Source organism: Electrophorus electricus, chromosome 10 (assembly GCF_041902795.1).
Source record: "Electrophorus electricus isolate QZ-2024a chromosome 10, ASM4190279v1, whole genome shotgun sequence".
Lineage (NCBI taxonomy): Eukaryota > Metazoa > Chordata > Actinopteri > Gymnotiformes > Gymnotidae > Electrophorus > Electrophorus electricus.
In genome coordinates this window covers 25,042,511-25,063,463 of record NC_137506.1, presented here as the reverse complement: position 1 = coordinate 25,063,463, position 20,953 = coordinate 25,042,511, and the positions used below count along the sequence as shown (strand labels likewise).

Below are 20,953 nucleotides of genomic sequence, written 5' to 3'. Positions count from 1 at the left end.
TATAGGGGCATGTAATACACTAAACTCAGATAATGACCAAAGTGTGTTAGTTATATAAGACAGAAATTAAGTAATTCAACATGCTTTCAAAAATGTGTTATGTTGTGCTGAGATGGGGGATGTTGAGGCATGTTGGCTCAGGGGAAGAAGAAAAACTGCACCCGGAGGGATAACACAGCAGTTAATATAAATTATGCAAACAGGCAGGACAAACAGCATTAACCTTTTTGAGTTGTTTTTGTATTCCAATGGACCTTTTAAATCAGTATGAATAAAAGTTTTTTTTTTAATCTTGCCTACACACCGACTTTCAAGGGTTTGTTGTAGATTTAACACGTGACTGGGGAACCTATCATAGGACGCAGTGACGCAGACGCTATGAAATTTGAACATTAGGTAGCCAATCGTGTTGAACTTCTGGTCTTTTGCTGCCGTTTGAAAGACATATTGCTACAAAGGAAATAGCTAAGCTAGCTAGTTAGGTTAATCAAGTAGCTTTGAAAAGCCAGATAGCAAAGTAACTGACGCACCAGGGAAAACGGGAATGTTTGCAAGCTGTAAAGCTAGTTAGAGAACGTTTTAATTAGCTAGCTACCTTTCCGTGCAGTTGTGGCTGCAGGAATGTTAAATTCGTGAAGATGTTGAACAGTTAGGATCTCAGCACGGATTGTTCATAACGCAAACCTCGCTAACGGGAAAACGTTGAGGTTAATTTAACTAGTCAACAAGCTAACATAGCTAGCTAGATAACGCTAAGTAACGTTAGTTACAATACATTGTTGCAGAATTACTTGTTGTACTCAAAGATTAAAATCGCATCCGCAGCCGTATCATTTTGAATGTGTTATATGTATCTTGACAGATAGTTAAAGAATTGGAAACTACCACCCAACTCGCTGCTATTTAAGATAGCTAACGCTAATACGCCGTTTTAAATTTTTCGTAAACGTGCCAGACGAACTCGAAAGAACGTAACTTCAGACTAGCCAAGCCTCTTAAGATAGCTAACTAGCTAGATAGTTAAGTATTCGTCTTCACATCGCAGCGTTGAATGCTAGTTAGGTTGGCTGGCTAGCTGGCCTGCATATTGAATAGACTTGTGCAACAACGACATCAGCTGTTTTGTTGGTTATCTTGTCTTGGTTAATCCTGACAGCGGTGTAGTTAGCCTAGCTAATACGGGAAGTAAATTATAAAATTGAGTAACCTATCTTAGGTTGGCTAACTGGCTCGCTAACCGCTAGCTAACTTTGAAAAACAATGAAGACCGTAGAAAGAAACGTTGTGCGCCTTGCAGTTGTTCAGCATCTTCGTGCAGCCTATGGAATAAAAATGAAGAACTGGAACAAGGGTAAAACGAATAGCAACAAGACAACCGGCAATTCGGTAAGTTAACGTTAAATTATTAGTTGGCTAACGCTAGCTAAGATCACAGTTTTTTGAAGACGGTGAAGGTTGCTAACGCTATCTAAGATATCTGCACGTAATGATAATCCCAGCTGGCTAGTTAGATAGCTGGGTTATGTATTTTAACCTAGCCAACTAGCTAGCTATTTTCTGTAAACATTTTTCTGCTGCGACCTGAAATGTTTATGGAACACATTATTATTTTTTTGTTATGCATGGTCCATTCGTTCCACTCACACCCTTTATCCTTTGCAAAGAGAAATTGTTTATTTAGCAAGTTATTGAAACTAAGGCCATTGTCACACGAAATGGAAGTGTTGCAAAATTTCCTTTTGGGTCGTGTGATGAACCTTGCTATCTACCTACTTCCGAAAATGCAAATCACGCAAGTAGCTTCATGGTAGCAAGCATATCTAGCTACATGTCTGACGTTTTATCCTTAAGCATGATTGCTGAGAATATCTAGCTACAAATGTACGATTAATAGCAAACGCTGTTACTTCACACATCCAGAGGACGTGCATGTTCAGCTGTATATACTTTGTGTGTGTGTGTTTTTTTTATGATTCTATATGTAATTTATATTGAAATGTGTGTTTTGTTTTGTTTTGTTTTTTACTTTGTTACTTGTTTACTTTTTTGAGCATACTTGTGCATGATGCTGTGGCACGTAAATGTCACAGGTTTCAAGTAATTAGCTTCATTTTAAATTAGTTGGTAGTAATTAGCTTCATTTTAACTAGTTAGAAGTAAACATTTAATGGAATTATGATGGCATGTGCTTGTTGCTTTTCAAGTGTACAGTGCGGTACTTGTTCATGTATTTTTTTCAAAGTGCCTCTAGAACCTTAATTTACTTGTCTGGCTTGAGTATCTAAAGAGCTAAGATTTCTAATGGGGTTGTGCCCCATGGCTATAGAACATTACCAGTTAACTATCTTAACATTTTTTTCTCCTGTGTAGGCTTGTCATAAAAAGTATGTGAAGTATTGCAGGTGCTTCAGTCAAAGCAAACGCTAATGCAGGTGTTATAACTTGATGAAAAGACATTAAAAGCGTAACTGTAAACTTATGTCATGCTTAATCTTTTTTAGGTGAAGGTTTTTGGGGTAGCATTAGAAAGTCTACCACATTGTTATGTGCTAGACTATGGAGACATACCCTGGTAAGATTTTCTCTTTCAGTTGTCTTTGCTCTGATTGTTGTAATTAAAAAAAATCTATAATGCAAAGATGAATTATAGAAAAGTCTAATCTTTATTATTAACATTAACAAGTTTATCTTTGAGACCCAAAAACATTTTATACATTTAGAAATATTTTGTTGCAGCCTTGAGATATACAATTCATTTTTACCAATAGGCTAAGAACTATTGTGAAATCAAAAATGTATTTTGGCTCTGTAAAGTATAAAATGCCCAAAATAGGAGGGGGTAGACAAAGAGAAAAGTATTTCATCAGCAGGGCTAACATCTCCCAACTATTTCAGCTTCCTTGTGGATGCCTGTACATATCTTATGGGTCATTTAGACACAGAGGGCCTGTTTAGAAAATCGGGCTCCATTGTTCGAATGAAGGCTCTCAGGGTGAGTGATGACCTCTTCTGGCCTCCACTAACCTTTCACAGTGAGACTTTAACAGGATTACTTGTTAAACAGCGGATGTATTGTTTTGCTCTCGAAGGCAAAGTTGGAAAAGGCTGAGGAGTGTCTGTCCACTGCCCTCCCGCTGGACATAGCTGGCCTCCTCAAGCAGTTCTTTCGTGACCTGCCTGAGCCGGTCCTGCCTGCAGACTTGCACGGTGCCTTTCTGAAAGCCCAGGAGCTGCCCACTGTGGAGGAGAAGACCTCGGCCACTGTCCTGCTCTCCTGTGTCCTGCCTCATGAGAATATGATCGTATTGCGCTACTTTCTCAGCTTCCTGAAAAGGGTCTCTCTGAGGTGAGGTGGAAAAGGGTTTGTTGGTTGTGGTCTGTTGTGCTATTTATGGGGAGAGTAATACTTTTAAGGCTAGTGTTGGGCTCATTTACTTTATTTAAAAAAATGTAGTTAAAATGTTTAGGTATCAGTGGGTCTTGTAAAGAGATGTACAGTATGAACTCTGCTTTCCTTGGTGCAGTGTTTTTCTGAGCCTGGTAATTTGTGGGACATGTTTTATATGGCTATTATTCAACTGTATGGATGTTTAGGAACATGTGGAGTTGAAGTAAAGTGCCTAACTGAAAGAACAACAAATTATTATTTTTTAATATATATATATATATATATATATATATATATATATATATATATATATATATGAGATTATCTAGGTACTTTGCGTTCATGCAAAATAACTGACAGGAAGGAATGGTCACCTCCCTGCAGGAACATTTTCTGATTGGTTAATTGGAAACGCAGTCACCTAGGTCTTTCTTAGAGAAATTATTTTAGTGATTATTATGAGGAAGTAAAGACAGTGTAGTTAAAATTGCTTATGTCAGTTTTACCAACTGACAGGGGCTTTGTTTATTCTTGCAAAATGGCTTCTTGCTGTGAATTAGGGATTAAAAAAAAAAAATGAATCGGTGCATTGTGAAAAGGGTGATTCTATGTGATTAATGTAATTTTTCATCATTTGAGGTTTACATGGACATACCTTTATACATTTTATTTGCTTGCAGTCAAAGCAGAGGGGAAAACTAAAAATTTACTGTACCTTGACCAGAACATATTTGTTGTACTTATTCACTGCTGATCAGTTGTTTTCTGTTCCAGATGTGTGGAAAACAAGATGGACAGCAGTAACCTCTCTGTAATCTTTTCTCCAAACTTCCTTCACTGTGGAGATGGCACAGAGAAAATGAATGCTAGCACTGAGAAGAGACTAAAGCTACAAGCAGCAGTTGTGCAGTTCCTCATTGATAATGCTCAGAATCTGGGTATCTAGTTCACATATATAACTACATATTAAGATCGAGGTTAATGCACATTATAAGCAAAACCAATTCTTGTTATTCCCAAATATCAGAAATGATCTATTTTTAATTTAGTTATCCTGTGTGTGTGTGTCTGTGTGTGTGTCTGTGTGTGTGTCTGTGTGTGTGTGTCTGTGTGTGTGTCTGTGTGTGTGTGTCTGTGTGTGTGTGTCTGTGTGTGTGTGTCTGTGTGTGTGTCTGTCTGTGTGTCTGTCTGTGTGTCTGTCTAGGTGCAGTGCCAGAGTTCCTCCTCGCAAAAGTTCCAGCCATGCTGGGTTGTGAGACTGGAGTCTTTTCACCTTCAGATGCCTTGGAGGAGGGAAGTGCATCCTCAGGTGTAAAGAGAAGCAGGCGCAGTTTAGGAGGTATGAGCTGTGTATGATGGAGCCCAGGATCCTTCTCCCTTTAGTCAAACCTACAATTTCTGTATCACACTGGTGACGTAGTCTTACAATGGAACAGAGGTATTTTTGTAATGTGAAGCACTTTAAAAGCATTGGTCTTCACAGATGAGTGATTTTGTCTTGCATTCCAGATATGGTAAATGGAGCTCTGAATAAATTTAAAAGTAGTAGAACCCCTTCAAATACACCTCAGTCTGATGGAACAGGTGGGTATACGGTGTTCCCAGGTTAGGCTTGGCTGCACAGCCATTGAATGCATGCAGCTTACATACAGTAGAGGTAATAAAGCTTTGGCTTGTGCTTGCCACGAGGTTTTATTAAAAAGGAATCAAAATGCAATAGAAATTTAGCTAAATGTTGTGGTTTTGTCACAGATTTCCTGACAGATATTTTCTTAAATTGTATATTGCTTTGATTGAGAAAATACAATGCCTTGGCTTGTTTGCTTGTTCTTGTCTCTTTTTTTTTTTTTTTTTTAAATGTGGTTGAGAAATGATGCACTCTTTGCCCTTGTATAGTTTACAGTGTCTATGATTGCATAGATGGAGGCTATTTCCTGTCTTTGAGCAGAAAGCACCTTTTAAGAATGTCCTGTGTTTTTATATAATTTTTTTTTCCTGCATTGAATTGATATCCATATATCAGATCCTTTCCTCCAGTGTTTCTTAACCACTATTCCATGGTACACAAAGACTGGTCGGGTCAGGTAATGCTGCATGAATGAGGATTCTTTGGTGAACAAAAAATAGTAAGTTGTTGCCAAACAAGTTACATGCTTCTGCACATTGTGCTGTGACTGTTGAAATGAGTGCTCATATCTGCCATCACAGGGGGTGGTGTGTCAAAACATAAGAGGGAGTAGTGTTTCTTCAAACTTCATTCATATATTTTTATAGTTATTGCATCGTGTGCCATGGGTGTGACGGTTGAGAAACTCTGAGTTGCTGCCTAGTGGCTTATGCAAACCTGCTTCTACCATGAGAAGTTTTATGGAAGCTCAAGTTATGCTAAGCTGTATAGCTAACATTTGATTTAAATTGGCATTTATTTATTTAGTCCATTCAACTGGCACCCCTGTTGTCATGACACCCAAGCGCAAACTGCCTGCGGAGTCATCACAAAGCTATGGGTTCTCCAACAAGAAGCACAGGTCTATCAAGAAGAATCTTGGCTTGGAACTCTTCCCCAGTACCTTGTTTGGAGGGCCATCCACACCTGAATCAGGTACTGTTTTATATGTTTTAACAGAAGATCTCTGGAGGAAATGCATGAAATAATGTTTTGTACATTTTGTTTAATAGCTTCATGTTTATATACTAAAGCAATTAGTGAAATGTGTAGTGTGCAGTATTAGATGAGGCCTTTCATGTCAAATGTTCTAGTGCACAGTGCATCTGGGTCCCTTGACTCTCAGAGTGCCCTGTCCTCTGTGGGGAGAAGCAGCAGACTGTCTGCCAGCTCGGCAAAGAGAAAGAGTAAAAGACTAAACCACAGAAACATTGGCAGGTATGCATCAATACTTTCTGGCAGAAAATAAGAGTCTTACAATGTAACGTCAACTTAATCCTCCTTCCAAACAGTTCTTGTGTAATTCTTTATGGACAAATCCTTTACCAACTTGTAGAATTGAGAAGTGAAATCTTTTTGGTTATTAAAATTACACCCATGAAACCAATAGTGCAGTCTAACTAGTTGCAAGTTATTCATAAAATGTATTTGTGAAGACTACATTAAGGATCACTTAAACAAAAGTAGGACTAACGAGGTGTGAAATGTATAAACTCATGTAGACTGATCTTTGAATGGTACATTCTCAAGTTAAAAAAAATAAATTAAAAAAAATTCTATACCAAAAGCATTCTTTAGTTCTTTAGCCTTGAGTGTCCTCCCAGAAGAACCCCAGACATGGCCTTACATGTTCTTATGAGGCTGCCTCTTACTGGATCAGAAGGCAGGTGAGCAAAGTTATAAATGAAAGCATAGGCACGGTGCATGAATTTGAGCATTCTGCAAATGGTAAACCAACAGGCTATTGAGGTTATAAAGTAGAAAGCCAAGTTTTTCTGATTTCTGGATTTCTTGTTTCTTATACATTTCAATTTGTCCATATTCCCCATTTCTAAGTTGTTTTTTGTTGTTGTTTTTTAAATACTTACCATGTCATGAAGTGAGCTACTTTTATTGCTGACACATATATGACTGCACATGGTATGCTATCGAGGTACATTTCACAACTTGCAAGAATGAGCATACAAACATTTTTGCTGAACTCAAATCAAATCAGCGAGTTTAAATCAATGACTACAAGATTCTGTAGCTGTAAATTGCCAGAATATAGACCATGAAGCTGTTGTCTCCAGTTATGTCACACTCCTAGAAGACAAGACATTTGAAAACTAAACAAATAGTGGCTCACTGAGTTGTATTCGTTTCTTTAATTGCCTGCCCCTCGTCTCTGTTCCTTGTAACTTGCTTGTGCCATTGGTCCTCCTTCTGAGGATGAAAGGAAGAGATCAATAGACGAGATGCAGGTATAGAGGAATTTGTCACTTTAAAGGAACTTTCCAGCATTGTTCTGTCTAATTTCCATCTAATGCATCTATGGTTAATTACCGTACCCAATAACTTAAACATTAACCTGTGCTTAGAAAAGAATTGAAAAACCAACTGGCCTGAAACGCACTTGAAACTCAAAGCATAAGAAGCCTAAAACTCCAGTTACATTCCATCAATAAATGTTTGAAATATTTCTAATATTGATTTATATTATGGAAATCTGTCACTATAACCTTTACCTAACCTAAATTAATCAAATTCCTATTTTCAAATTTATATGAAGAATTCACAAATGTTCTACAAAAAAGGTTTCTAATTACCCCTCATAAGAGGCCTGGGTGTGACCCCAGGTGAGGCATGGATGCATGATGGTGATGCAGGGAGAATGTGAATGGCAAAAGTGAGCCCAAACTGCTAAAACTGCCATGCATTATCAGATTGCCTTTTCATTGTCCCAAGTAGTAATTTAAAAAAAAAAAAAAAAATAGTATAACACTAAAACATTTTGTCACTACCAGTTACATGTTCTTGTACTGAACATGTGCCTCAGTCATTGAGTGAGATGGCAGTGTGCTCTGGATATGCATGGAAAAACTGAAATTTGAAAATCTGAAATGCTTTATTGCCTTTACCCATCCCATACCTTGTCTTTTATAATATTCTGTATGATTTCAGGGTGGAATCAGGGAAGGCTGGCTGCTTTTCTCCAAGAGTGACTAAAAAAGAGGCGACGAGAAAGTCTCTCCGTCTGCGTTTCAGCCTTGGGAAAACCAACCGCGATTGTGTAAGTCCTCAGTGTACCTCCTCGAGAAACTTGCACAATCCAACTTGAATCAACCCCTCAATTCCCCTTGTTTTACATGAGTACTCTATAAATTTGCATGTTAAATTGAGTGGTGCTTGTATAATTTTGCATGGTGGCCTGTGGGTAATTGCTGACTAATTTTCCTTCAGTCACAGATTACCTTTAGAGATCTTGGTTAAAGGCAATGTTAGAAATTTTGAGAATTCGTGGTTCATGTGTGTTTCTGGGTATATATTATTCTTGGTGTTTATTGACCATAAACCTTTACATTTTTTGCCAAAAATACAACACCTGTAAGTCCTTACTGTGCTTCACTAATTAGAATAGAAATATGCTTTTTGAACCAGCATAACTTGCTTACACTATAAAGTTGAAGCAGTTAGGTAGCTCGAGGGTCTGTACTGTCATTCACCCTGAATCACTCAATTGTTATAAAAGTAAGTACTAATCAATTGCCATGTCCCAAGTCAGAAAGCTTAAAGCCAGCCTTCCCTTCCTCTGCCTACTTCAGTATTCCATAGTGATGAGGTACAAATGTGTTGCTTTCAAATGAAAGCGTGAATTGTCAAACAGAATTTTGCCTTTTCCTTAGTAGAAACTGCCTGAGAGAACAGATATAGTCAGAGTAGCCATCTTCAATCTTGGAAAGATGATTGCCAGTTTGAAATGATTTGCCAAAGTAGTTACCTCAAAATTTAGCTTTCTTAGCCTGGCGTTATTTTGCTGCATGGAAATGAAAAGTTGTGGGAAGGATAAGCTTTATGAAAAATGATAGTAAGTAGCAAAAATGTAATCTTGGTGTGAGTGGTAAAATGTTAAACTGAATGTAATTATCTTGTACCTCAATGCTAATATTCTCAGTGACTTTGCTTAAATTTGCACATTGTAATATACTAAGAGAAAAGTTGACTGTACTTATGTTTGTTTATCTAATCTAAAATTTGTGACTACCAAAAATCTTTAGGTTTAATAAAGTATTTTAAGAAGGAGAAGAATTTAATGTATAACATGTAACCTTTTAACATTTTTTTTTTTCCCCCTATTTGAAAGGTAGCCAGGTCAGGATTTCCATTTGCACTTAAAGATCTCTTTTTTTCTTTGATATATTGTTGCTGAATTGTTTATTTTTGCTAAAATAAATGTTTGTGTGTATATGTATGCATTGTCCATCCTGATTATTACTGTATTTACTCTTGTATTTGAGTGTTTAAAATGTCTCAGTACTTGTAATGATGACAACAGACCTGGCGCACAACCAGGAATAAAAAGAAGGTGCCTTTATTTCAACAGAGTGTCATTTCACATTCTCTACCTGTGCCAAAGGGGTCAGAGGTCATTGGTTGGCGCCTTGCGACACAAGAAAGTGTTACCAGTTTTCACTTCACCAAAGACACTGTATTTAATCCAGCTATTTTGAAAAACAGCAGCACTTCTTCAAAAGGTCAGTGACTCCATATTTCATTCTGTTTTTTGCAGTTTCCCTTTTTTTTTTTCACGTAATCTATTTAATTTTATTATGGAAGGCCTATAATGGAGTAATCAGTTCTGCAGATGCAGTTGCTATATATCAGTTTTTTTGTTCTTGTCTGCAGTGATTGAAATGTAAGCCTGGCCATTATATGTGAAAGCATTTCTCTGCTATTGTCAAATTACATCACAGGCTCCAAGTACATCAGCAAGTCTGAAGACAACCTACTGACCCCATGCAAGACCACAGAGTCTTGGAGTGTTGAAACTCCAAATGGAAACCTTTTTCCAGACACTCCCATGAATGTGTACCTCAAGACCAATTACCGCTCGGAACCTTCCATTGTTGTAAGCAAACCGCTTATAGTAGGCAGCATCCCAAAGGGCTTTTGCTGTGCTACCAGTGCTGAGAGCCTGGCTTGCTCGGAGTCTTGCAGTGAGGAGAACACTCAGACACTTGTCAAAATGAGAAGTTATGAAGAATCTAGCAGTACCCTTCTGGCTACTGACAAGGACAACAAAGAAGAACCCAAAGAGAAAAAAGAACATACTTGTGTGAATATTATCTCTGAGTCATATAAATTCTTTGTGGCATCAGAAAGCTCAAGTCAACTGAAAGAAAGTGGTTCTCTTCACATGCCACAGAAAGACTTGGTAGATAATTGTAATGACACATTTAAACAATTTGAGATTGGTCCCTTGTCTCCACTTCACATAGACAGTGCTCTGTTTGAGCATGAAGCTGCAGACAACTCGGTCTTAGCAAAAAACACCCAAGAAAGCTTTCCAGTTGCCGAAAATGAGAGTAGCTCCTTGTTCATGGACGGTTCAACTGGTCCTACAGGCAGCCGGCTGGTGGATGCTCTAGATATCCAAAGCCCTATGGCCTTCAAGCTCATGAGTGCCATCACAGTTCAGTCTACGCCACTTGCAGCAAGAGAGCGAATAGAGGAGCTTGACATATCCCAACATGAGTTCATAGGGCCGTTGCTGTTAAACAAGTTTCCAGAACAACATGGGGGGCCTATACACAATGAGCAAGAGTGTACTCGGGGTTCCATTGAGCCCGGGCGGGTGAAAGTGGCTGACCATGTCCAGCGATTCAACATGCTGACACTTGCCTCACCCAAACCCAGAGTGGCTCGATCTCCTCTGAAGTTCCAGCGGACACCTGTGCGGCAGTCAGTCAGGAGGATCAACTCCCTAGGACAGAGGAAAGAGACCAGGTCTGGGTGGTGTGCTGCTAGTCAAGGTACCCCTGTAGTAAAAGCAGTGAGCCTGGAAAGTGGCCTTTGCACTGGTACACCACAACTTCCCCAAGCCAAAGATGTCTCCCACTGTCCTCCGCATGATAAAGGAGTCTTCCTAAAACCAAAGCTACCAGTACCTCCCAAAAAGCCAAGCACCTGCCACGGAATCAGGCATTGGGCTCTGGAAGATGTAACCAATACAGTGGCACCCAAGTTGAGGGGCAGTATGCCATCTGACGTTCAGCAGTCTTCACTGCTTCAGCCAGCTGAGAGGGACATGAGTCACTATAGGGGTTCCCCCAAGAACCCCTTGACTCAGTGCAAACTGCTCTCAGCTATGAAACCTCTAGATCTTTAGACTGTTATACATCTGAAATATGATCTGGTAAAACAGATCAACATCTTAATTCAAATTCTTTTGTGATTTCTTGTTTCTCCAACTTATCTATTCAGGGGTCTTAATTTATTTTACATCGCAAATTTGATGTGTTCTTTGTTGATTTGTTTTAGGGTAATGTTTTCCTTTATTTTCAAGTTTTTTGTAAATCTGTCTATCTTACTCATAGTGTTACCTTTCAGCTTTTGGGTGTTATCATGGCATTAGTGACCACTGAAGACCAAAACTGAACTTTCAAGACCAACCTTGTGCTTTATGCATTTTTGTGTATTTAAGCATTAAGCCCTTCACCTTGATTATACCTTGATTTTGAGCTTAAGTTTTACATGTTGGGCTAATTGTGAACATTTGACGGAATATTGGTGGGCGTATTTGCTTATTTAGCAGAAACTTATGACATCTTAAAACATCAATATCCCATGACTTATACTGTTATGACAAGGGATCTGCATGTTGTGTAAGGGGCTTTAGTCACTTAACTGTGAAAGAAAATGTGCTTTATTATATATCCTGTAATTTAAGTGAAAGTTTGTATTGAGAAAGTGAAAGTGTGAACCAGGGGAAGTGTAAAGAATGATGCAGTTGGCTGTATTTTAAGTAATGTATGTCTGAATTTGATTGAAGGGTTTTGGCTAGTAGTTGTATTCACCTTTTATTTATTTTATTTTAGGCTTAAAGGTTAGTCATAAGTAGTGATGTTAATTAAGAAGTGGGGAAAATATTGTACCTCGAAATGGAATGTAAGATTGAAGCAGTATTACAGTAAAACAATTATCTTAAAATCTGGCATTCTCTGTAGTACATATGTCCTTAAGATTTATGAACGATAAGTTACCAAATCCAAACACATTCGAGGTCCGTTGAAATTCCTGTGTATGCCACTTGGTGGAGCACTACATTGTAACGATCCAAGCTTCTCGTTTTTTCACAAATTTCGGACTGCGTGTGAAGCCAAAAGGGGTGGTCATTTCGGTTAATGAAATGACCATCATTAAAATCCACCACATGAGCTTACTGAATAATAACGAACCAGCCGCAGATCTGAATGTTCTAAAACGCCTGTGTCATCCTAAAAATAACCAAAATGAGGGGCAGAGCGTGTAGAGTTCTGACCCTTAACTAATATAAAAAAAATCACATACGTAAATTACTTCACTATGAGAATAATATAATTCAGTATAGAAGCATTAAGTTTTTTGGTTTTGTTTTTTACATTTAGAAACCTGAATCTTTTGTGTGATCTTAAGAAGTTCTGTACTAATGAGCTACGTCGTGAGACGAATATGAACATGCCTCTTGGCGTTATTTACGTTGTGCTAGACTTATGCACCTTTCATCGAATTTCTCCTACATCCCTCCATGCGTCTCAACGATTGCGTATCGAAACGGGGCGCATAAGTGTGGAACTGTTAGGAGACTAGCAACGTTCTTAGATGCCAAAAACTTGAATTGGGACTGAACACTCGGACTGGCATTAGAGAAGGCCGACCTGAAATTGTAGTTCTGGCCAATAATTACCCCAGGAAATAAGTTCATGTGTAATGAAGCACAGTTGTGCCTTTCTTGTACTCAAGCTACATTTAATGGGTTGTAGATTGTAATGTAGATGGTTTCGTTCCCATTACAGGGATTTGGCTCCGCTCGAACTGATAAATTGAAAGGTTAGTGGAGACAGCTAGTCTGTGGTCCGTGGTGGAATTTATTGTGTAGAGCTATCGGTCCTGGGTTGCGTTTTTGCTAATTTTCTTCGAGGCATCACAGTACGCTATTTATGTATGTGCTCAGGGTAGAATAGCAGTTCCTACAGGCTAATTACATCTCCTGTCATGTAAGCAAAAGATGCGAGTCTGCTTTAACTCTGGTTAATAAATGCTCGTACATTGGCTACGAAATAACCAAACCCTGCTTTGAACCAACAGCCTCATTCATCAGTTACTATGAAGCCATTATAATATGTCTGGCAGTCTAATGCTTAATTAAGCAATATGTTTGGAGGTTAAAATGAATTGACAGTGCTGTAGTGGTTTATATTTGCTGTGATGTATGACGTCTAATTCTTGAATTGGTAGAAAGGCTGAGGACCATTGTTTTATTTTAAGCACGGTCAGGCCAGTTATTCATTGGGGAGTATGGTGGACTTTTCGAAGTGCTAATTATCGTTTTCACCAAAATTGTTTCACCGTTCGAAATTCAATGCACTGGAAATTGTGGTCTACTTCTCGGTTGGACAGAGAAATTCCATGCTTTACTCATACTTTGAAAGTAAAGAGCGCAGTCTTAAATTGCGATCTGCACTTTCAAAACGGCGCCCAGCAACAAGCGCACTGGAGTTTGGTTTCCGCGAGATCAATGCCGAGGAGCCCCTTATATCACCCCTCCCATCAGCTTCCCTTCGGTTGTCTATTTTCCTCAAGTGGGTTCGGGGAAGTGATGAGGGGGCGGAAAGTTTTGATTTTCCTTGCATGGTGCCTAGCCAATAATGTGGAGAGAACTGTTGTGTACATCTCAGCTGGCAGATATTTAAAAAGGAGACAGTCGGGCGCTGCTGCAATTTGTATTAAAGCCCCATCGTGTCTCTCTATGGAAGCCGTAACGGCTCAAGACAGTCTCCAGTACGCACCCTCCTTTCTGTCCTGTTAACACTTTTTTCGTCTCGGGATACTCCAGAAGGACTCTCGTTCGTGTGTATTCGACAGTTTTATGCCCTTTTCTTGCCTTTGACCAACGTAGCGTCATTTACAACACTGACACCGACCGGAGGCTGACAGGTGAGATACTCTTACGAGCTGCGCTATACAAGTTTATTGCTGTTGCACAAGTTTGAAGTGGTCGCAATCTCGGTTACCTGAGCAGGTGCCCACACGCATCTGTTGCATAAGAATGTTTTGCGTACTCGCTGTAATTAAATTAGGATTTTCATAGTGTTTCAAAGCATGTCGTTTTGTTTTCATGAGTGTTATACTGGGAGTGATTAATCTAGATTATGAGTTGATGGACACATGGCCTCTTAATGTTTTTGTGCCACAGAACTAAAGTATCATCTTTATAATATAACTTGGACTGCGACCACTTTCAGGTTGTTTAGAACTAAATTCTAAACCTTTCTTCAGTTGGTCTCATAAAACACCTACATGCTTCTGTCTAAACCTGTTGGAAATCAAATGATGGGCGCAGATTTTTTTCATCTGGTATTCTTAATAACGCGTTTCCTAATGAAAAAGTAGGCTATAGCGTGGTTGTAAATGTACAGTAATGTTTAGCCAGTGTTATATTTTCTAAAATGTTTCATCGATTAGATAAATAACTGCAGAACTGAATCTGCACATTTGTCTCCTATCTGTTAGGTTATCAGTCGAGTTTCCCTTTAGAACATGACATCACAAGATAGTAAAAAGACATAAGACTACGTGCAGAGCATTTGCAACAAGTAAAAAATTTGGTCACCATTGGGTATCCATGTTTTGCAGAATGGCAGGATATGCGCGTGTCGTCTGTGGCATGGTTGTCATCTTTGGGCTTCTCTCCTGCGCGACGGAGTCAAAAGGAAATCGAGGCTCCCAAGGCGCCATTCCTCATCCTGCTAAGAACAATCCAAACGAATCCGAGCAGCAACGTCAACGCCCGCAGTCCGGCTCCAGCTCCGGCGGGAGAAGTAACGGGTCTCCTGGATCTGCCGAAGAGGTGCTGGAGTCCAGCCAAGAGGCTTTGCACGTCACGGAGCGCCGCTACCTCAAACGCGACTGGTGTAAAACGCAGCCGCTTAAACAGACCATTCACGAGGAAGGATGCATTAGTCTCACCATAATTAATAGGTTTTGTTATGGACAGTGCAATTCATTTTACATTCCCAGACATGTTCGTAGAGAAGAGGGAGCCTTCCAGTCGTGTTCTTTCTGTAAACCGAAGAGATTTACTACTATGACATACACACTGAATTGCCCTGATCTGCAGCCGCCAACCAAAAAGAAGCGCGTTCAGCGCGTCAAGCAATGTCGTTGCATTTCTATAGACTTGGACTAAGTAAGATAACAGCGGATTTTTTTTAAATATATCGATGGACTGAATTTAACGGCTCTGAGGAGCGGTAATCCAACATGACACTGCCCAAAAGATGTCAGGCACTTAGATACGCACGTCCTGCAGCTTTATTTGACTGAAAAAAAGTAACGTAACCAACCGAGGTAATACATCTGAAAAGACAGACTGAACTCACCGCCACTGCCAAAACTGCGACACTTATACTTTGGGTTTGCGTAGCATCGATTGGAAAAGCTTAGAGTGGTCATAGTGCATCTCCATTGGGGAGATGATATTGGTTCGTGCATTATGGATTATTACTTGCCATACCATTCTATGTAGCATAGGCTAAAGTTTGAGTTTTGGAGACTGCCAAGAAGTGTTTCCACCATGTGGAACTGAGTATCTAATAGGACATTTATGTAAGACAATTATTTAATTTGATAGAACGGGACGTTGTATTATAGCAGGTATATTTTATTGTCCTTTTGCTGTGAATTTTGATTGTGGCAGGACCGGAAGAAATTTTTTTATGTACACATTGTTTTACCCATGACTAGAAGCATCCTAAATGAAAGATATGATTAACTTCATGACGATCCTCGTTACTGGTCTTTTTAGCTTTCTGAAATGGTACAAATTTGTTTACGCTACAGTGTAAATAGCGTGGTTTATTCTGTTTACATTTTCCTCGTTTTTGTTTTGATTGCTGCTTTATCCTCAGTGTAGGCTTATTGAACTAATGTATTAATAAAAATAAAATAAATATAATTGGAGTCATTTTCTAGATAGTACCTCCTTCCCTGGCACACATACCGGGAAAAGTGACAGAGATGTGCTGACTAAAGGGATGCTACTGTCTCGTGATTTCCTGCAACACGTTAGGCTACGAAATTGCTTTCATTATTCAAAAACACAAATAAGCTACACACACATTGTGGCAACTTATTCATCACCTTCAACCTGATACTAGTGTATTCCAAAAATAACTTGTTTTTCCCCTAAATATATTTATTTCAGTTATTACAGCATCTCATAGACAGCTAATATGTTCTTGATGTTGTCATAAATGGGTATAACTCGCCTTAAAGGCCTATTTTGAAACGATATTAACGACAAAGAGCCACATGCCGTTTACAAGGAGGTGTTTCGTAGTAAAATAAGTGATTTTCATTCAGTTGAGATTTAATTGTGTTAAAGTTTGCATTCTAAAAAATATTAACAGTTTTGTGTTAATTTGTGGATTGATAAATATTCTTAATGGGTTACAGAGTCCGCTGTGCACGCTTAATCTTTTCTCAAAGACCAATACGACCATGCCAGTTTTTACTTCTTTTAGGGAATTAAACTTTGAAAAAACAGTAATTTCTGTAAAACTATCAATTTCAGTGCCTTTGTGCTCTGTCATGCGAGGTGTAGGTCTGCTTATTGTACATCTCACAATGAAGCGACACAATTCCTCGAAATCCAGGGTATTAAATAGGAAGTTATGTCGGTAACGGAAATAACAAATATTTTCATGATTTAGAATCAAATGTACATATATGCCACATACAAAAAGGAAACCTATTCGCACAAGTAGAATCATTTAAGTGGAAAGTGAAAAGTGGTGTGTAGTTAAGAGGCACGTTGTCGTGTCCAAGAACTAGCATTTAGTGACGGCACCCTCCCCACTCCAACTGTCATTAATGCGTACGAGAATAAAGTAGAAAAATTGGGTTTACTCAACGAACAGTAATGGTTTAAGTTAATAGCCTTTGTAAAAGCAATGGAAGGCTGACAGAGCTAATCGAAATTTATAGACAATATTTACACTATTAGATTTCATTATATCCACAGCGTTGTAGCCAAGAAAACACAGTGGATGTAAAACATCTATTTTAGCTTATTGCTAAAATTATAATTTTACTTGGTCTTTTGAAACACTTTCTTAAGTTCTTGTAATGACAGGGAATTCACGGCAAGCAATAAATAATGAAATCTATTTGCATTTATAAATACGCTTATTTATCCATCTTCAATATAAGATAGAGGCTTCGTTAATATTTTCAACAAACGCCATCAACAATCTCTCAAAATAAATATGCTCCGTCGTACATTTTTAAACATACTATATGGGTTACATGGGTTTCAACAGTCACAGCTGTTTTAGGGAAAGAACATAGAATAGACACTGCAACAGAACTGCCAAAGAGGTACCGATCACGCGCCATTTTGAGAAAAAATAAGTGGCAAATATCTTCTGTTGACGGCAAGAAAACGCATGGAACTGCGACAGATATTACGCGATTAAGTAGGTAGTTCTGCAGTTCAAACAACATTTGTCATGAAACGTGTCTGAAAACTAAAAAAAAAAAACAAAACATCTCTGACTGAGCAATGAGTTTTTCGTAAGTCCGGCCACATATTGTTACTCGATGCGTGTCAGGGAGATGACTTTGATGACTTATGATAGTTCGCTGTCTTCTTCTCTGCCTACGTGAAAATATTAATAAAAAACCTAGGCTAGTAATATAACTGCCCTGCCCAGTGGAAGTATCTTGCCACAATAACAAGTAATATATTTTTTGATATACCATCTAGTAAGCCTTACGAGTTTGGCTAACGCTACCCTCCAATTTACTGGCACGCTGCCTTACCAGTGCCCTCTTATAGAGAGCAAAGAAGACATCTCTCTTGTCTGCTTTTACTTATGTGAGGTGTACTTGGTATTAACATTTGGTTGGTTTAAACCAGTGGTATAGGCTACTGGAATTGCAAGTGTCTGCTATGAATACGATCAGTCCTCTCCCCCACAAAGCACCTTTAGAAGGCCCTACTGTAGAAGCAGATACCAGATGTCAATATCCTTTGAATACAGGTGAATCAGCCATTCCAGTGTCCTACAGCATGTTCACTGCAAACTGTTCAAGCCCATCACGTGACCTTACTCGCATGTCCGCAGAGGAGGGCATGCCCAACCCAGGCTCTCCAATCTCTGATGACCACTCTGTTAAAGAATGTTGCAGCAGGTCATGGTGAACTGTCCTGGGGAAACCGATGACCCCCTTAATGCAGACGTACGATGATGGAACTTTCTTCTGTTCTTTTCCTTTTTTCTTCCGCCCAGTTCATCTTCAGTTGGAGGACACATTTGCCTCTTTCTGCCTAAGTTTCTCTTTCTGCAAAATGATTTTTCACGAGCATCACTGAATACTTATCAGAAGGCTAAATGTACCATGTGAAACAAGTGTGTGTGTGTGTGTGTGGGTTGGTGGGTGGCTGTTGCTCTCACCAAACTCTTGGCATTGATCTTCTTTGTCTCCACTTTCTTGTCAGCAGTGATTTTCTGGACATTTTGTTGAGCTTCCTTTAATCTAAATTGATATAAGAAGAGTATTAAAATTAAAATGGTAATATTTGTCAAGAAACAAATTTCACAGTTACATGATATTCTTTATCACAATCCCTTTGGAACTGTGTATTTTAAATAACTGGTCAGGATGACTCATTCCTCTCTGGCAATTGTGTAAAACCTTTAAATTAAGATTTAAATTAAATTTGCAACCTTCATAGTATAAAGCAAGTCCGCTGGGTAAAAATGCCATCATAAAATGTGGTGACACATTCTTTGATTGATCTCAAGCATAAGTCCCAGTAACTATGGATTTACTTTGGGGTGAGTAAAGTATAATGTAATTGTATAAGATAATGAGAGATGGGATTTTTAAGCATTCAGATAAAATTGATAATGAAGCCGACTCTAGATATGTGAAGGTGTGGCTGGGTGTTATGCAGGATGTGTATGGCTGAAGACAATTATATGTTCAAAAAAACATGTACACAGGTAGAATTGAAATCGTTAAGCTGCTTAGACAAGAATTTGAAATATTTTAGTATGCCCTGCTCATTTACTGAATTCTCATTTTTGCTTCTATTATATTTATGTGCTTTATATCTATATGCAGTTTTCTTATCTGCAGTTTTTATATTTAGGCAAACCTGAATATGTACCTAGATTTTAGAAAATACATTTGTAAGCTGCTTTACACTAAAAGAATATAATCATATAAAGAATCAATTTACTATTTTGTTTAGTTTAATATATTTAAAAAAATAATTGAAAATAATTTCTGACTTCTGATTTCTTAAATCATAAGATCCCCACTATTCCTCACACTAAAAACTTTCATATGCTTTGTAAGATTGTGTTAATGATTTGGGGGGAAAAGATCTGCAATACTATGATGATTTTTCTGAATCTGTTTTATTAAAAAATGTTATCTGTATTACACATTTTTCAAAATCTTTGCTATTGGTATAGTACTTACACAATATTGATATCTTTAAGACAGGTACCAGAATTATTTCTGCCTAAGTATAGGATTTCAGAAGACACATAGAAATAGGCTTTTTATAACGTTCATCTTGATTTATCATGGCCATATGCTTTGAATATTTTTAAATATTGAAACTTTGCAAGAAATCTTACATAACATATTTAATTACTGCACATTTAATTTCACATTTTAACAATGTGATGCAATTCATTAGACATAGGCTTTGGGACAGAACCAGAAGCAGCAGGCTTAGTTTCAAGAATGTTCCCTGCACGGGTGTACTTCAGAAGCTGTAAAGTAGTTGCAAACTGACAGTAACCCTGCTCCCTGAATTCCTCCGCTCAGGCCAGTTTTAAAAGATATCCCTGTGTGCACCCCTTAAATGCCACCCTCCATCCCATCCCAGTAAACCTAGGGGGCCACAGAGAGAGGCGCTGTCCCCTTTGGCGGGATACCCCCCTAACCAGATTCCGCAAGCCGGGAGCAAGCTAGTAAATTAAAGCTCTCATGTTTGACAATGTACCAGGCTGAACACAGCCTGCTGCCAATGGCTTTGATGGCCTTCATGCCATAACAATGTCCCCAAAGCAGTTAATTTTTATTTAGTCCATATCGTCTACAGAATTCACAGTGTCTTGTCTAGGCAAGTCAGGCATGGGTGTAAGGCATGGGTCTGGCATGTGTTAAGGGGCTCTGTGGCTTTGCTGGCTAATTGAAAGGCAGTAATGAAAGGTGCTACCGAATAAGACAGAGAGTGTGAAAGCATAAATGACTGACTGTAAAGATGTGGGGTTGGGAGCTAAATACCGACAGCGTATAGTGACATCAAACACCAGAGATGCAAAGTTAATGCCCAGCATCAGACTGAAGTGATTTGTTATTGAAAATTTAATTTCACACTTATAGTGGTCATTTATAAAGAAAATTCACCCAAAAGTGATATAAATAGCACGACTACCAGTGAATGGTATCTTTACAGGTTGAACTTGCAGCACATCTATAGACTTTTTGTATTGTTTCCCTACATACATCTTTTACTTCTTCATTTCTTCATTAGTTCTTCCTTCCTTCTTTTCATCTTACCTTCTTTCTCATTTTTCTACTATAAACTGGTGGTGGTAGTGGAGGAGGTGCATATTTATGGTGGGGCACCACCATGGCCTAATCCTAATCTTGTAAGAGTAAACTCAATAACTCAATGACAAGATTCTCTGCTTACTCACCTTTCTGTGGAGATGTTCTTACTCTCATGTTTCCATGTGCTCTTGAAGTCATTGCAGAACTCGAACCAGAGCATAAAAAAATAGTTGGGTGTGACCTCCTTCTCTCCAGACTTGGGTTTGAGCCCAAAATAGGCCACCATGTCCTGGAACCTG

General features: G+C 38.6%; 3 protein-coding genes across 6 annotated transcripts in view; 2 read left to right on the top strand and 1 right to left on the bottom strand.

Annotated features, from left to right (window-relative positions):
* Positions 1 to 434: 434 nt before the first annotated feature.
* On the top strand, positions 435 to 12,025 carry arhgap11a (Rho GTPase activating protein 11A). 3 transcript variants are annotated; one of them, XM_027000231.3, is made up of 12 exons: positions 435 to 1,386; positions 2,502 to 2,572; positions 2,896 to 2,992; positions 3,090 to 3,346; positions 4,163 to 4,326; positions 4,593 to 4,727; positions 4,898 to 4,972; positions 5,823 to 5,990; positions 6,149 to 6,272; positions 7,998 to 8,106; positions 9,451 to 9,568; positions 9,788 to 12,025. In XM_027000231.3, the coding sequence occupies exons 1-12, from the start codon at positions 1,261 to 1,263 to the stop codon at positions 11,200 to 11,202; spliced, it is 2,859 nt and encodes a 952-aa protein (XP_026856032.2). In that variant the 5' UTR covers positions 435 to 1,260; the 3' UTR covers positions 11,203 to 12,025. The 3 variants fall into 3 exon arrangements, with proteins under 3 accessions (XP_026856032.2, XP_026856031.2, XP_026856033.2); XM_027000230.3 differs by having other exon boundaries at positions 9,418 to 9,568; XM_027000232.3 differs by lacking the exon at positions 4,898 to 4,972 and having other exon boundaries at positions 9,418 to 9,568.
* A 1,522-nt stretch (positions 12,026 to 13,547) lies between these two features.
* grem1b (gremlin 1b) lies at positions 13,548 to 16,034 on the top strand. The gene is made up of 2 exons (XM_027000240.3): positions 13,548 to 14,009; positions 14,709 to 16,034. The coding sequence occupies exon 2, from the start codon at positions 14,710 to 14,712 to the stop codon at positions 15,259 to 15,261; it is 552 nt and encodes a 183-aa protein (XP_026856041.1). The 5' UTR covers positions 13,548 to 14,009; position 14,709; the 3' UTR covers positions 15,262 to 16,034.
* A 141-nt stretch (positions 16,035 to 16,175) lies between these two features.
* Positions 16,176 to 20,953, bottom strand: part of LOC113571355 (formin) — a 61,820-nt gene continuing 57,042 nt past the window's right edge. For both annotated transcript variants that reach the window (XM_027000238.3, XM_035532897.2), the window contains 3 exons: positions 20,801 to 20,950; positions 18,533 to 18,614; positions 16,176 to 18,419 (listed from right to left, as the gene is read on the bottom strand). In XM_027000238.3, coding sequence (XP_026856039.2) covers positions 18,375 to 18,419; positions 18,533 to 18,614; positions 20,801 to 20,950 — 277 coding nt within the window. In that variant the 3' untranslated portion in view covers positions 16,176 to 18,374. The remainder of the gene's footprint in view (positions 18,420 to 18,532; positions 18,615 to 20,800; positions 20,951 to 20,953) is intronic.